The sequence below is a fragment of the Haliotis rufescens genome, unplaced genomic scaffold (genome assembly GCF_023055435.1).
Source record: "Haliotis rufescens isolate VD_foot unplaced genomic scaffold, xgHalRufe1.0.p SCAF_14, whole genome shotgun sequence".
Taxonomy (NCBI): Eukaryota; Metazoa; Mollusca; class Gastropoda; order Lepetellida; family Haliotidae; genus Haliotis; species Haliotis rufescens.
In genome coordinates this window covers 37,373,937-37,388,626 of record NW_025963824.1, presented here as the reverse complement: position 1 = coordinate 37,388,626, position 14,690 = coordinate 37,373,937, and the positions used below count along the sequence as shown (strand labels likewise).

Genomic DNA, 14,690 nt, shown 5'->3' with positions numbered 1-14,690 from the left:
GGACGGACGTTAGGGTTTGAAAAATTCATAAAAAAAATGGAAAATTAATAAAAACATTTTTTTTTCTTTGGACTGTACCCCTCCATATAACACAGATTATATGTACTAAGTGTGAGATGAATCCCCTGAATAGTTTAACAGAAATCGCGTGGACAATGTTATCGGACGGACGGACGGACGGACGGACGGGCGGAATGTTGGTATAACTATATACCCCCGACATTTTGTCCGGGATTTAAAAATACTAGTTCGCCTTGACTGACAATGTAAGCCAGAGGAAGAGTGAAATTGGTGAGGGCTAACATTCTTAATTCAAAATATCGGAGTTTGTTTTTTTCCATTATAACTTCAAAAACGTCCAACATTGTGGTTATTCCAATATTGAGGTAAAAAATATCACTATTTCTGACACAATCGCGATATTGTGCAAAAATGTGAACACAGATCACATCACATATCGCTGTTGCTCTAAACTGCCTTCAGGCAATAAAAAAACGTAAAAGACATTTTTTATAAATTTATTTAACAAAGAAATCTGTAAAAGAGAAGAAAATCAACAAGAATGCAACTCAACACATTGTTTCACATTTACTTGTTAAATTAACTGCTCTTGATATATACTACTCAACGTTTGCTCAGGATCAAGTTTTCATGATATATATAAAAAATATATCATCAAACAAATAAACATTGTAATATCCCTGTACACTATGATTAGATTACCCCTAAAGTTTCTCATATACAGAGGCATGCAGTCATTGGCAAGATGTGCGTGAGGTGCTTGAAAACCAGTGTTCATTCGTATCGTGACAGAATCTTTGCACATCATTATCAGAGAGCACATCAACATTTGCTACTACGATTGCAACAACCGAATTCACTTATGCCCCCTCAAAGAAGTCGCTTGACAACCAAAGAATTAGGCAGATACCAGCTGCAGATACCAAAGCGACATGGAACAGAGTTCTACCACACAGCAGGAAGACATCATCACTTCGGGACTGCCACCCCAGTCAGGAATGATCTGCGGAACGCCAGTGGCATTAAAGTTTCTACTCAAACAGTACACAATCGTCTCAGTGAGGCTTGTCTCCGGGCACTAAGGGCATGCATTCGCATCCAACTGACCCGACATCACAGACAGTGACATTTGGATTGGGCTGAAGATCACGTCAATTGGACAGACCAAGACTGGGCTTCAGTACTTTTCAATGATGAATTGATATACTGTCTAGACTTCACAGATCGCCATTACTGAAGGTGAGAAAGATTTCAGGACATAGACGAACATGACAGCGATGGAGGGAACTCAATCATGACTTAGGGTGTGATCCATATGGCTGGAAGAATCGATTGCCTTGTCGTACAGCAGAGCACGGGGACATGTTTGCGCAACAAGTATGACATTCTGGATGTGTACGTGAACCTGTAAGCTGATGCAATCATGAATTATAACGTACAACCTCGATTCGTGAGCAGGAGTCATTGTACGTATTGAGGTGCAAGTGTAAACGAGCTGCAGATCACTCTCTCGTGATGCCCTGTCCTTCTGCCAACACCACAGGAACTCTGCAATGTTCTTACTGAAGACTGAACCAATCTTCCCTTGGCAACAATCCAGACACTTATTTGGAGCATGAGATTGAGTGAGTGAGTATGGTTTTACACCACTTTACCAATAATCCAGCAATATAACGGTGGGCTTCACAGAAAGTACCCAGGTTTGGAATTGAGCGCGGGTCTTTGGCCTGATGAGCGAACGCTATAACCACTAGGCTACACGACCACCCTGAGGAGCATGCGAAGCGGTGTCAGGTTGTGAACGCATCACGTGGGTCGCATACGCGCTACTGGGAGTTTTTGTCAGAATAAATGTGTTTTTCAGTTTAACTCTCATTATGACGTTTGCGTTTGTAGTTTGCAGGCATTATATGTCACGTGACTTTTGCTCTATTAAACATGGCTTAACGCAATATTGTCATTGGCTATTTCGACAGATGTATACAATTTGGGGTATTACCTTTTTAAAAGTAGTGATCCTTTGGAGTAAAATGCGGTAAACTCATGTGGACATATTTTTTCTGAATAGTTAAAATGGTAGATAGAGGTGACAACCTAGTGTTTCTGTGGCCTATGTTTAGCATAAGACACACGTCCAGAACAGATTATATAACAGAAATGCTCAATCCTTCTGCGGCAGATATTGCCAGAAGGGAACTATCTAACACATGTCTAAAGTAAGACCACGTCAAATTGACAATAAGGAAAAGGCGAAAATGAAAGGGCAGCCAAATTACTCTTCCCATGGCATAGTTCCAAAACATGAGCAACAGTTATTAATTACATTATCTAGCTGTTATTTATACAAACCTAGTTTACAAAGCATGGTAAATTATTTCAAAACAGAATTCGCAAAAGCCAAGTAGTAAACAAGACGAACAAGACTGTAGTAACATGAAGACAAACCTAATGACATTACGCTACTTTCCATACTACATCCAGAAACCAATTCATCGACAGACGTTTCTCAATAAAAAATGGAGGTGAACCAAACATGGGTCACATGTTCCTCTGTGGTCTAGTTGATAGAGCATCTGCAGGGAGTGCGTAAGGTCAGTGGTTCGATCCCCTGACCGCGCCATACCAAAAGTTACTACCATGCCTGGGGCTCGGCCTTAACGGGCTATATAACAGGCACTGGTGGGTTCATAGTCACTGTCAGAATGGGGTATTCATGTTCAACTGTGGTGAGCACTATCGAACCGACATTAGTCCAGACAGGTATAAGCACAAACACACACAGGCACTCGTGAACACTTCCATGCACATGGATATATACATATATGTCAGTACAAGGGTGTGGGATGCGAGGGTCTGGTTTGAAGCATAATTACTTGTTTTCAGAATTTTCGGGAACAATATTTTTTTGGATATAAACCCAGCCCCAAATGGTGCTTATTTCAATCCTCATTCACAGACTTTTTGACCATGAGTCGTCTGACTCTCTTCGAATTGAGGAGCATTGCTCAATTGTACCAATTTTTAAATGGGTTTAATGCAGAGAGCGAGCTCTTTACCCATTGGTAAGCAGTTCCAAGGTAACTAGTGTCGCCATTTTCAACTTTCTCTCGTATCTGCTTCCGAGCTTCTTCATGTCGCATTTCTTCTCTCGTACGCTCATGTTCTTCCCTAATGGTTTTCTGAACATCTTTCACCTTCTGAACTTCTCTCTTCATGTTTTCCTCTGCAGCTGTCTCCTTTTGTTCAGCCATCCGTTTCTTTTCTTGTTGAAGTTGTCTCTCCAATTCTTGCACTTTAAGATCCTGTCTCTGTAACTTTTCTTCATAGGCAGCAGCTTCTTGCTTGAGTTTCTCCTCGAGCTGCTTCTCCCTCTTCTCTTCAAGTTTTTCCTTCTTCTCAGCTTCTCGAAGCTGAGCCTCACACCTCTCATACATCTCGTTTGTGTAGCACTGGCCGCCGTTGGCAGCAACCATGCTTTTTATCATGTCGATCAGGTCTCTGGTAAACTTCTCCTTGTCTGCATCCGTCCCTCTGTTGTTGACAGCAATACAGCGACGACTTACATCATATAAAAACGTCTTCAGTGTCACTGGGCAATCCCCTAGGTAGTTGTCAAGGGTATCATCATCCGCATCCAAGTCATCTTTTCCAGTAAATACAACAATCACAAATCGTTTTGATTCTTCTCCAAAGCAGCGCAGGAACCTTTCAAGTGTATTTTTGTCCTCTTCCATGAACCTTCCTACCCTCACGATGAAAAGAATGGCATGTATTCCAGGAGATGATATAGCTATACATTTCATTATCTCTTCCTTTATGTCGTCATGTGATTTTACTGTGTCACAAAAACCTGGGACATCAACAAGCTGCAAGTCGTAACCGAAGCGTTTAAAGCAATGCTGTTTACAATTCTTTGTAACAGACATTGCTCTTGCCAATGAGGCGAATATCTTCGTCAACTTTCCGGCTCCAGCTATTGTATTCCCTGTTTCACTTTTACCAACTCCGGTCTTTCCTACAAGTACCATTCGAATTTCCCCGTCTAAGAAGCTGGAACGTTTCCCTGTGAAAGAGAATAGTAACAGTCTTACACCCACTACTCAACGGATTATGAATTACATTATTTTGTCAGTTGGTCTTCAGTCAAAAGCAAATGCGGGAGATTGACTATTTCTGTCTAAGTTTAAAATTTCAGGGTAATTATTATGTGCCATAAATATGATCACAATGTCTGTCAGTTAGATATATTTTATAGGGAATATATTTGCATCTGTTTCAAAAGACAACAAAATACATAATATTGGTGTCAGACAGCAAAACGACATGAGTGCCACAATTATTGCAGCAGTAAAATTATATTGACATGATCGCTTGTTTGATTCAGTCCCGACTACCCGAATATTCAATGATAAGCAAACAGGTCTAACTCCTTGATCAACCAATTCAATTCAAAATATCAACGCCAGAGATCAATAAGTCTTCCAATACAGATTCCGCATGACGTAAAAGACAGAACATCTGCCATGACACCAGATTTTCGCTTAAAGGGTAAACATGGCTTGCCCACCCAACAAGTAGCACCTATCACTGTTGTCATAAATAAGCTAGTGTTTGTTTGTATGTTGTGCACAAGTAAAATAATGTTGGTGACACATGATGACACAGCCCCCCACATGGTTTCCCCATTGCAAGCAGCTCATACAGTTTTCTCCCAGTTTTCCTGTACAACTTGAACACATGTCTGCATAGGGAAGTACCTTTGTCAGCCATTGTGATGGGTATGCCTGTTAAACAATCTGAAATTAAAAGACAATAGTATCAACACCATTGTGTTCACACCTATTCAATGTTCAAATAGCAGACAATGTACCAATGATAGAATGGTAAGTGTTTATCAAAGATTTATTCAGCATAAATGAACCGTTCACTCTCCGTCGGGATTTCTGCAAGTATGATTTTCAGAGCTTGTATCCTTGACATATTTAAGGAATGACTGTGATAAATACTCAAGTAATCATAAGCATCAAATCCCACAGCACAAACATATGTTCTCAATATTGGACAACAAAACAGAAACACGATATACAGTTCCATGTATCATACGAAGCAAAGATTGAAAAACAATGTTTCAGCCTTCACGAGCTAAGCGTATTTGACAAAATACTTATTAATGCATGTTAATCCTAAAATAAGTAAAATGCCCCCTATTTGGACGACTTGTCACAGCGGATCAAATCAGATGGGAAGTGAATTGATACATGCACACAATACAGCGCCAATCATGGCCAGAGCAGTGGCCCGCTTAATGGGAAATCTTTGGTACAAAACTCAAACAAGAACAAAACAGACATCATGGTGTGAGTTTATTGTAACATGAAGATAAAAGGGAAGATTAAGATAAAAGTCTCTCACCGTAATATATGACTATTATACATTTTGTAGGTCTATATAGGTAGCTACGCGATATATTGCAAAGATCAACGGAGGACGAGGTTTGATTTATTTCACGATAAAACATTGCTGCCATGACGTCTTGATAACTTGATAATGTCGTAAATTGGTGGACATTATGTAATAAGGGTAGTTAGTTGTTTCCCTTAAATAAGGGGACGTAAAGGCCAAACGATCGCGTCAAAGACCGGGAGATCTATGACAATCTGTTTGGGAGAAGAGGTAAAGATAATAAACGTGAAGAATGTGAGAATAAGCGGGAAATATGAACTCAACCCCCTGTTCATAAAACGGATTTGTCCGACATTGACGAGATCGACTGCGTCCTTCATGGTTTATTTTCCCTGCTGTTTTTAATTGTACGACAAATAACCCCATCTTACCGTTTATTTCTTTAAAAAGAGACTACTAGTCATGCGAATTTGGATATATCTACCAACAATTCCGAGATAGGTATCAAGTTAAACCTTATACTGTAACAATAAAATGCCAAGAGTTCGAACAGCAATTTCGTCACTAAACTGTTTCCTTTGAATGTTCAATGTGTTCAATTGAAACGTTGAGGTTTCAAAAATATATTCACGTGGATGGATTCAATGGTTTGTGTGCCGTGGTAAATCATAACATATGGTTTACAGCTTTACAAACGTGTAACAGTATATATCAGCAGAAGAGAATGAACGACACTTACCAGCCGTGACCAAATGCTGCCAGAGCCCGCTTCCAGCTGTAATGCCCTGAAGTACGCCAGCCGCTGCCTTTATACTGCTACCCTTCAGTTCGGTGGTCACGTGACCAGACCGGGTGAGCCCACCCCATACTGTATACTAGTACTCAATATGTCTGTCCAATCCATACCAAGGTGAGACAACAGTGACGTCCTACTGGCGATAAGCAGAGAGAAGAAATTAATTATGTTTAGCAACGACGTTGAGCCTTAATCTCATTTACGGGTCTGTACAAAGATAAAGTTTTGACTTGCAAATATACCACCTGAAATTTATATGACAAACGATTTTGTTAATGTTCTGACTTAAATGCAGTTGATATACATGTATGTTGTTGCTTACCCGCGGTTATATTTAGTCTTTTAGCAGTTGTCATTATGTTGGCATGTTCTAGCCTACACTTGTTTTAAATTATTTCCATGCAATACATTGCATATTCATTCGGCAGTTGTGTTGATGGGTAATGTGTTGACGCACAGGACCCTCTCTGGAGCCCACGGCCCCTCTAAATCCAATTTGAACCACTCCTGGCGACAGACGCTGGGCCCCTATTTTAATGCATGGTTTCACAAAAGGACATTCTAATACACAGAGAATCTCACCTGAGCGCTTTTGATATCAAATATATCAACATGTGTTGATAAAAGTGGAAGAAGTGGGTTGTTTTCACTTTGATAAACGAGTGTTGACATATATATATTATATCAAAAGACACAAGGGTGAGATTTTATTTATCATCCAACATCAACTTATCAGTTTGGTGACAGTATTAGGCAGTGTCTTAAGTGTAAAAAGTCATGCTCACAGTTTCAATAGCAGAGCAATTAGTGATGCCATTTGATTGTGTCGTCATGTAATTTCCATAATTATAATAGTGTTAATAGCATTGCGATCTCACGAAGTGATCAGGGTATTATGCTGACAACAAACTCACCGGAATTCGAACCTACAATTCTGACATGTGGGACGCGATCAGCTTGGACTACATTCTGCCCTTTTAAATGTGTGAAGTACGATTTTAATCTGACAGTAATATCTTTTGAATTACACTTGAAATGTTTCGTCCTATATGTCCCTGAGTGTTATTATGTGTCCATAATCCACATAACGGCACGAACGTGACCTGAACACTGCCAGGATAGTACAAAAACATGTGTATGTCGTTGTGAACATAAAAAGTGTGCATACAATGTCTTGCAAAGCCTAGTATCAACAATTTTAAGCAGATTTAACATTAAGGAACTACAACCAATACTGTATATAGAAGCTGTTCATACATCCCTATAATGGATGATAATGATGACTATTTCACCTTACTTGTATGCACCACGCAGAAATAGTTTATGTGTTTTGTATAAGCACACGGAATATGACCACCCTAAATGCGTTCACTCGGAACGTCTCCTCGATGACAAACTAAATTCAAACCCCTTGCCACACCAGTCTCTTCGTGCTGCCGAGCAGACGTCTGAGTTTCAACAATAGAATCTCCTGCCATCCCTGGTACTGTACCTGGGTCAATTCATTCAGGTTTTGAATTGGGGGTCTCCAGTTCCCACGTGGCGGCAGTACATTTATACAACATGCTAACAAGTTGGGCTCCATTGTCTATCTCTAAACAATTAGGTGCCTAATTGGTGCTAATGTATATACAGTCCTTACACACACACACACACACACACGCACGCACGCACGCACGCACTCACGCACGCACACACACACACACACACACACACACACACATATATATATATATATATAATTTTTTAGACCGTTTTATTATTGCGAGTTTTGCGAACGAGACTCAATCGCAAAAATTAAAAACGCAAAAATAAGTATAAGTAATACATACATACTTTGTTCATTGCCACACGACATCAGGGAGAGAGAGAGAGAGTGAGAGAGAGAGAAAGTTGTTTGGACCTTTCAGTAATGCATTCATTCAACCATGTCGTTTTAAAATTGGCCCATCTTGTTTGAATTAGTGCATAAACAGTATTTAATGCACTAAAGTCCGTGGTAATAGGAGTCGAATGAGCGAATCCGATACTGAAATGCTACACCACAATGGAGTCTTCTTGTATAGTTTGTCCTTGTGGTCTAGTACCACCTATTATGTTTATAGATTAAAGCCTTTTTAATATTCAAACACATCTCGTTTAGTACAGAAGAACTTGAAGGGTGTTTATGCCCGTGTAGCACGGTTTGTATCAGACACATTTCAACTGACTTCAGTCCTACTCTGCAAAGTCTATGCTCACGATATTCGAAGGGCTTGACCTGCACAAACAAACACAGTCACTGGTATACACAGGCAAACCACAGTCATTAAAAGAAAAACGGGTTTGTTGAAGGAGAATAACCGCAACCGTATTGATTGCTAATTTCAGTGTACTTGGCTATTCCCGAGGAAAGCATGACTCATGTGTCTATTTCGAGAGTATATGCTTTATGCTGTAACAAAACTGCTTGAACCTGTTTTGCCGACATTGAAATCGATCAATACATAGTGTTAATAAGAGTGCATGTATGTACGTGGGCATGCATGTATCTATGCTTGCAGGTATACGTATCAATAAGTTTTACACTGTTGTCTGTATATTCAATCATGGCCTCAGTGCAGCTAGGTCAATTTGTCCCCACCTCAAGTAAATCTTACACAAACAGTTTGAAATCCTAACACTAAATCCATGTAATATTCTGAGCAATGCGATATATACACGTAAGCAATGGAATTAAAGTGTGAAGGAACACGCGTATATTGGATGACCTTGCAAACATATACTTTGTCAGAACGCTGCGGACAGTTATGGGGCGTTCCAAGAACCAGGGGTGGTCAGGTAGCCTAGTGGTTAAAGCGTTTGCTCGTCACGCCAAAGACCCGGGTTCGTTTCCCGACATGGGTACAATGTGTGAAGCCCATTCCTGGTGTCCCCCGCCGTGATATTGCTGGAATATTGCTAAAAAGCGGCGAAAACCATACTCACTCACTCCAAGCACCAGTTAGCAAAGTCTAGGGTACTGAAGATCTGGCGGTAACGGAATCCCAGCAGGTACACCTGGGCGAGGTCGCGTAATATAACACATGAAACGATATCAGGAAAAAGATTACAGCATCCCATTAACAAATGAACAACAGTTCAAGCATGATTATGCCGTAATACCTCAAATAAACATTTAACACCTGATACAAGAAAAACGATTGTTGTTTTTGCGAGGAGTTATCCTGGGAACTATCAATTTGATATTGAAGACATTTATTGTTCATCCTTTCTTCACAAGTTTCAACCTGTAGTCACAATGAAACACAATCAGTTTGCGTCGTTATCAAAGCGGCTCCTGGTGTACAGTATAAAAAGTTCCCAAAATTGATGCTGTACTCAAAATGGGGATCTATTATCGACATTTGACTCAATATTGTTAATTCCAGAAGGAATAAATCGAGATTACATGTTAGGGGTGCAAAGTTGCTATTTCACAAGTGATAGGGACACACGTCATTGCTGAAGGTTGTAAAGCGCAACAGAAGGAAGTTGTCACTGCATATTCGTCACTGTTCATCATCACAAGTAAAGCTATCATTGAAGGCAATACAAAGACTTGAGACAGAAATCACAGACAGGTAGTCAAAACATCTCTCAAAATGAGTTCAAGCAGAGAGCATTTGACAGATCCCATCTTCACTGGACTGTAATTCAATACTGGACAAAAGATATATTTTGGTAGGTAAAGAAGTAATGAAGAATAGTGAGATACTCGACATCTTGGAGTTTACAAAACTATAGAGATGCCACCCAACATCCGACCCATCCTCCGACAAATCCGTCATGAAGTCCTAGGTTGACATTGGCTTTACGGTCATGTGGACGTCGCCAGACACGACCACGTCTATCAAGAAAGTGCAAAGTGAATCGGGACACATCCGAAAATATGACATATGACCGGCGACGATTACCGCAGTTTCAATATTGTGCACAACAACGACATTTGTTCGACGATATGATGATTTAAAAAGGACGGCACAGCAAGTAGCAAGATAACACCCATATATGACAAGATAATTCCCATATATGCGAAAATAACACCCATGTATCCAAACATAACATCCATATATAACAACATAACTCCCATGTTGGCAACATAACACCTATCCATGCCAACATAACAAATATGTATGCCAAAAAACAACCCCTACATTCAAACATAACATCCATGTATGCCAACAATACACCCATGTATACTACATAAATCCCATGTACGCAACATAACATCCATTTATGCTAGCATAACTCCCATGTATGCCCACATAACACCAATGTATGCAACATACTTCCCATGTATGCAACATATCACCCATGTATGCCAACATAACTCCAATGTATGCAACATTACACCAGTGTATGCAACATTACCCCCATGTATGCCAACATAACACCCATGTATGCCAACATAACACCCATGTATGCAACATTACCCCCATGTATGCCAAAATAACACCCATGTATGCCAACATAACACCCATGTATGCAACATTACACCCATGTATGCAACATAACACCCATGTATGCCAACATAACACCCATGTATGCAACATTACACCCATGTATGCCAACATAACACCCATGTATGCAACATTACACCCATGTATGCAACATTACACCCATGTATGCCAACATTACACCCATGTATGCCAACATAACACCCATGTATGCAACATTACACCCATGTATGCCAACATAACACCCATGTATGCAACATTACACCCATGTATGCCAACATTACACCAATGAATGCCAACATTACACCCATGTATGCAACATTACACCCATGTATGCCAACATTACACCCATGTATGCCAACATAACACCCATGTATGCCAACATTACACCAATGTATGCCAACAAAACACCCATGTATGCCAACATAACACTCATGTATGCAACATTACACCCATGTATGCCAACATTACACCCATGTATGCCAACATCACACCCATGTATGCCAACATTACACCAATGTATGCCAACATAACACCCATGTATGCCAACATAACACTCATGTATGCCAACATAACACACATGTATACAAACATAACACCCATGTATGCCAACATAACACCCATGTATGCAACATAAAACCCATGTATGCAACATAACACCCATGTATGCAACATAACACCAGTGTATGCAACATTACACCAGTGTATGCAACATAACACCCAAGTATGCAACATAACACCCATGTATGCAACATTACACCAGTGTATGCAACATTACCCCCATGTATGCCAACATAACACCCATGTATACCAACATAACACCCATGTATGCAACATTACCCCCATGTATGCCAACATAACACCCATGTATGCCAACATAACACCCATGTATGCAACATTACACCCATGTATGCAACATAACACCCATGTATGCCAACATAACACCCATGTATGCAACATTACACCCATGTATGCCAACATAACACCCATGTATGCAACATTACACCCATGTATGCAACATTACACCAATGTATGCCAACATTACACCCATGTATGCAACATTACACCCATGTATGCCAACATTACACCCATGTATGCCAACATAACACCCATGTATGCCAACATTACACCAATGTATGCCAACATAACACCCATGTATGCCAACATAACACTCATGTATGCAACATTACACCCATGTATGCCAACATTACACCCATGTATGCCAACATAACACCCATGTATGCCAACATTACACCAATGTATGCCAACATAACACCCATGTATGCCAACATAACACTCATGTATGCCAACATAACACACATGTATACAAACATAACACCCATGTATGCCAACATAACACCCATGTATGCAACATAAAACCCATGTATGCAACATAACACCCATGTATGCAACATAACACCAATGTATGCCAACATAACATCCTGTGAGTAAATCCTTAGGTATTGCAAAATCACTAAGGTCATGTTGACATGTTCACAACAAAAGACACTCAAAGGTGGTCGCTGTGGAATGTAGATCGTAAGTATAATGTGTCTCGTGAACCTTCAACGTCCTTGAGAGATAAATGTACATGTTGTTTATGTTATCACTGGGTGTATGCCAACAAAACTCCCAAGTATGCCAACATAACATCCATGTATTCCAACATTACATCCATGTTTGCCAACATTACATCCATGTTTGCCAACATTACATCCATGTTTGCCAACATTAAATCCATGTATGCCACCATTACAACCATGTATTCCAACATTACATCCATGTTTGCCAACATTACATCCATGTATACCACTATTACATCCATGCATTCCAAGATTACATCCATGTTTTCCAACATTACATCCATGTTTTCCAACATTACATCCATAGATCCCAACATTATATCCATGTTTGCCTACATTACATCCATGTATGCCACCATTACATCCATGATTGCCAACATTACATCCATGTATCCCACCATTACATCCATGTATGCCAACATTACATCCATGTATTCCAACATTACATCCATGCATTTCAAAATTACATCCATGCTTTATAACATTACAACCATGTACGCCACCATTACTTCCATGTTTTCCAATATTACATTCATGTAATCTAACATTACATCCATGTATGCCAACATGATATCTATGTATTCCAATATTACACCCATGTATGTCACTATTACATACATTTATACCAACATTACACCCATGTATGCCAACATTACACCCATGTATGCCAACATTACATACACTTGTGCCAACATTACATCCATGTATGCCACCATTACATCCATGTATTCCAACATTACATCCATGTATTACAACATAACACCCATGTATTCCAACATTACATCCATGTATTACAACATAACACCATTGTATTCCAACATTACATCCTTGTATTACAATATAACATCCATGTATGCCAGCATTACATCCATGTATGCCACCATTACATCCATGTATTCCAACATTACATCCATGTATTCCAACATTACATCCATGTATGCCAACATTACATCCATGTATGCCAACATTACATCCATGTATTCCAACATTACATCCATGTATTCCAACATTACATCCATGTATGCCAACATTACATCCATGTATGCAAACATCACATCCATGTATGCAAACATCACATCCATGTTTGCCAACATTACATCCATGTATGCCACCATTACATCCATGTATTCCAACATTACACAAATGTATTCCAACATTTTATCCATGTATGGCAACATTACATCCATGTATGCCAAGATTACATCCTTGTATACCACCATTACACCCATGTATGCCACCATTTCATCCATGTATGTCACCATTTCATCCATGTATGCCACCATTACATACATGTATGCCACCATTACATCCATGTATTCCAACATTACACCCATGTATGCTACGATTACATCCATGTATGCCAACATTACACCCATGTATGCCAACATTACATCCATGTATGACAATATTACACCAATGTATGCCAACATAACACTCTTGAATGCCAACATAATACTCATGCATCCAACATACTACCCATGCATGCCAAAATAACATCCATGTATACCAACATAACACCTATGTATGCCAACATAACACCCATGCATGCCAACATAACACCCATGCATGCCAACAAAACTTCTATGTATGCCAACATAACATCCCTGTAAACCAACATGACACGCATGTATGGAACATAACACCCATGCATGCCAACAGAACATCCATGTATGTCAACATGACACCCATCCAAGCCAACAGAACATCCATGCATGCCAACATAACACCCATGTATCCAACATAACACCCATCTATGCGCACATAGCAACCATGTATGCAATATAACAAGCATGAATGCAGCAAAGGACCCATTTATGCCAACATAATTCGCATGTATGCCAACATAACACTCATGTATGCCACATAATGCCAATGCACCCAAACATAACACGCATGCATGGCAACATAATTTCCATGCGTGCCACCATAACAGGCATGTATGCAACATCACTCCCATGTATCCAACATAATACCAATGCATCCAAACATATCATCCATGTATGCCAACATAATGCCCATTGATGCCAATATAACACCCATGCATGCCAACATAACACGCATGTATGCATCATAACAGTCATGTATGCCAACATAACACCCCTGCATGCCAACATAACACCCATGTATGCCAATATTACACCTATTATGCATCATAACACCCATGTATGCATCATAACACGCATGTATGCATCATAACGGTCATGTATGCCAACATAACACCCTTGCATGCCAACATAACATCCATGTATGCCAATATTACACCTATGTATGCAACATAACACCCATGTATGCATCATAACACGCATGTATGCATCATAACAGTCATGTATGCCAACATAACACCCTTGCATGCCAACAGAACATCAATGTATCCCAATATTACACCTATGCATGCAATATTGCTCCCCT

The 14,690-nt window shown here is 39.8% G+C and overlaps 1 protein-coding gene across 1 annotated transcript; it reads right to left on the bottom strand.

The window, feature by feature from the left end:
* Nucleotides 1–2,359: 2,359 nt before the first annotated feature.
* On the bottom strand, nucleotides 2,360–6,337 carry LOC125379179 (GTPase IMAP family member 4-like). Its single transcript, XM_048395396.1, has 3 exons — nucleotides 6,164–6,337; nucleotides 4,779–4,817; nucleotides 2,360–4,084 (listed from the first exon to the last, which is right to left on the bottom strand). The coding sequence occupies exons 2-3, from the start codon at nucleotides 4,789–4,791 to the stop codon at nucleotides 3,027–3,029; spliced, it is 1,071 nt and encodes a 356-aa protein (XP_048251353.1). The 5' UTR covers nucleotides 4,792–4,817; nucleotides 6,164–6,337; the 3' UTR covers nucleotides 2,360–3,026.
* Between the last annotated feature and the right edge of the window lie 8,353 nt (nucleotides 6,338–14,690).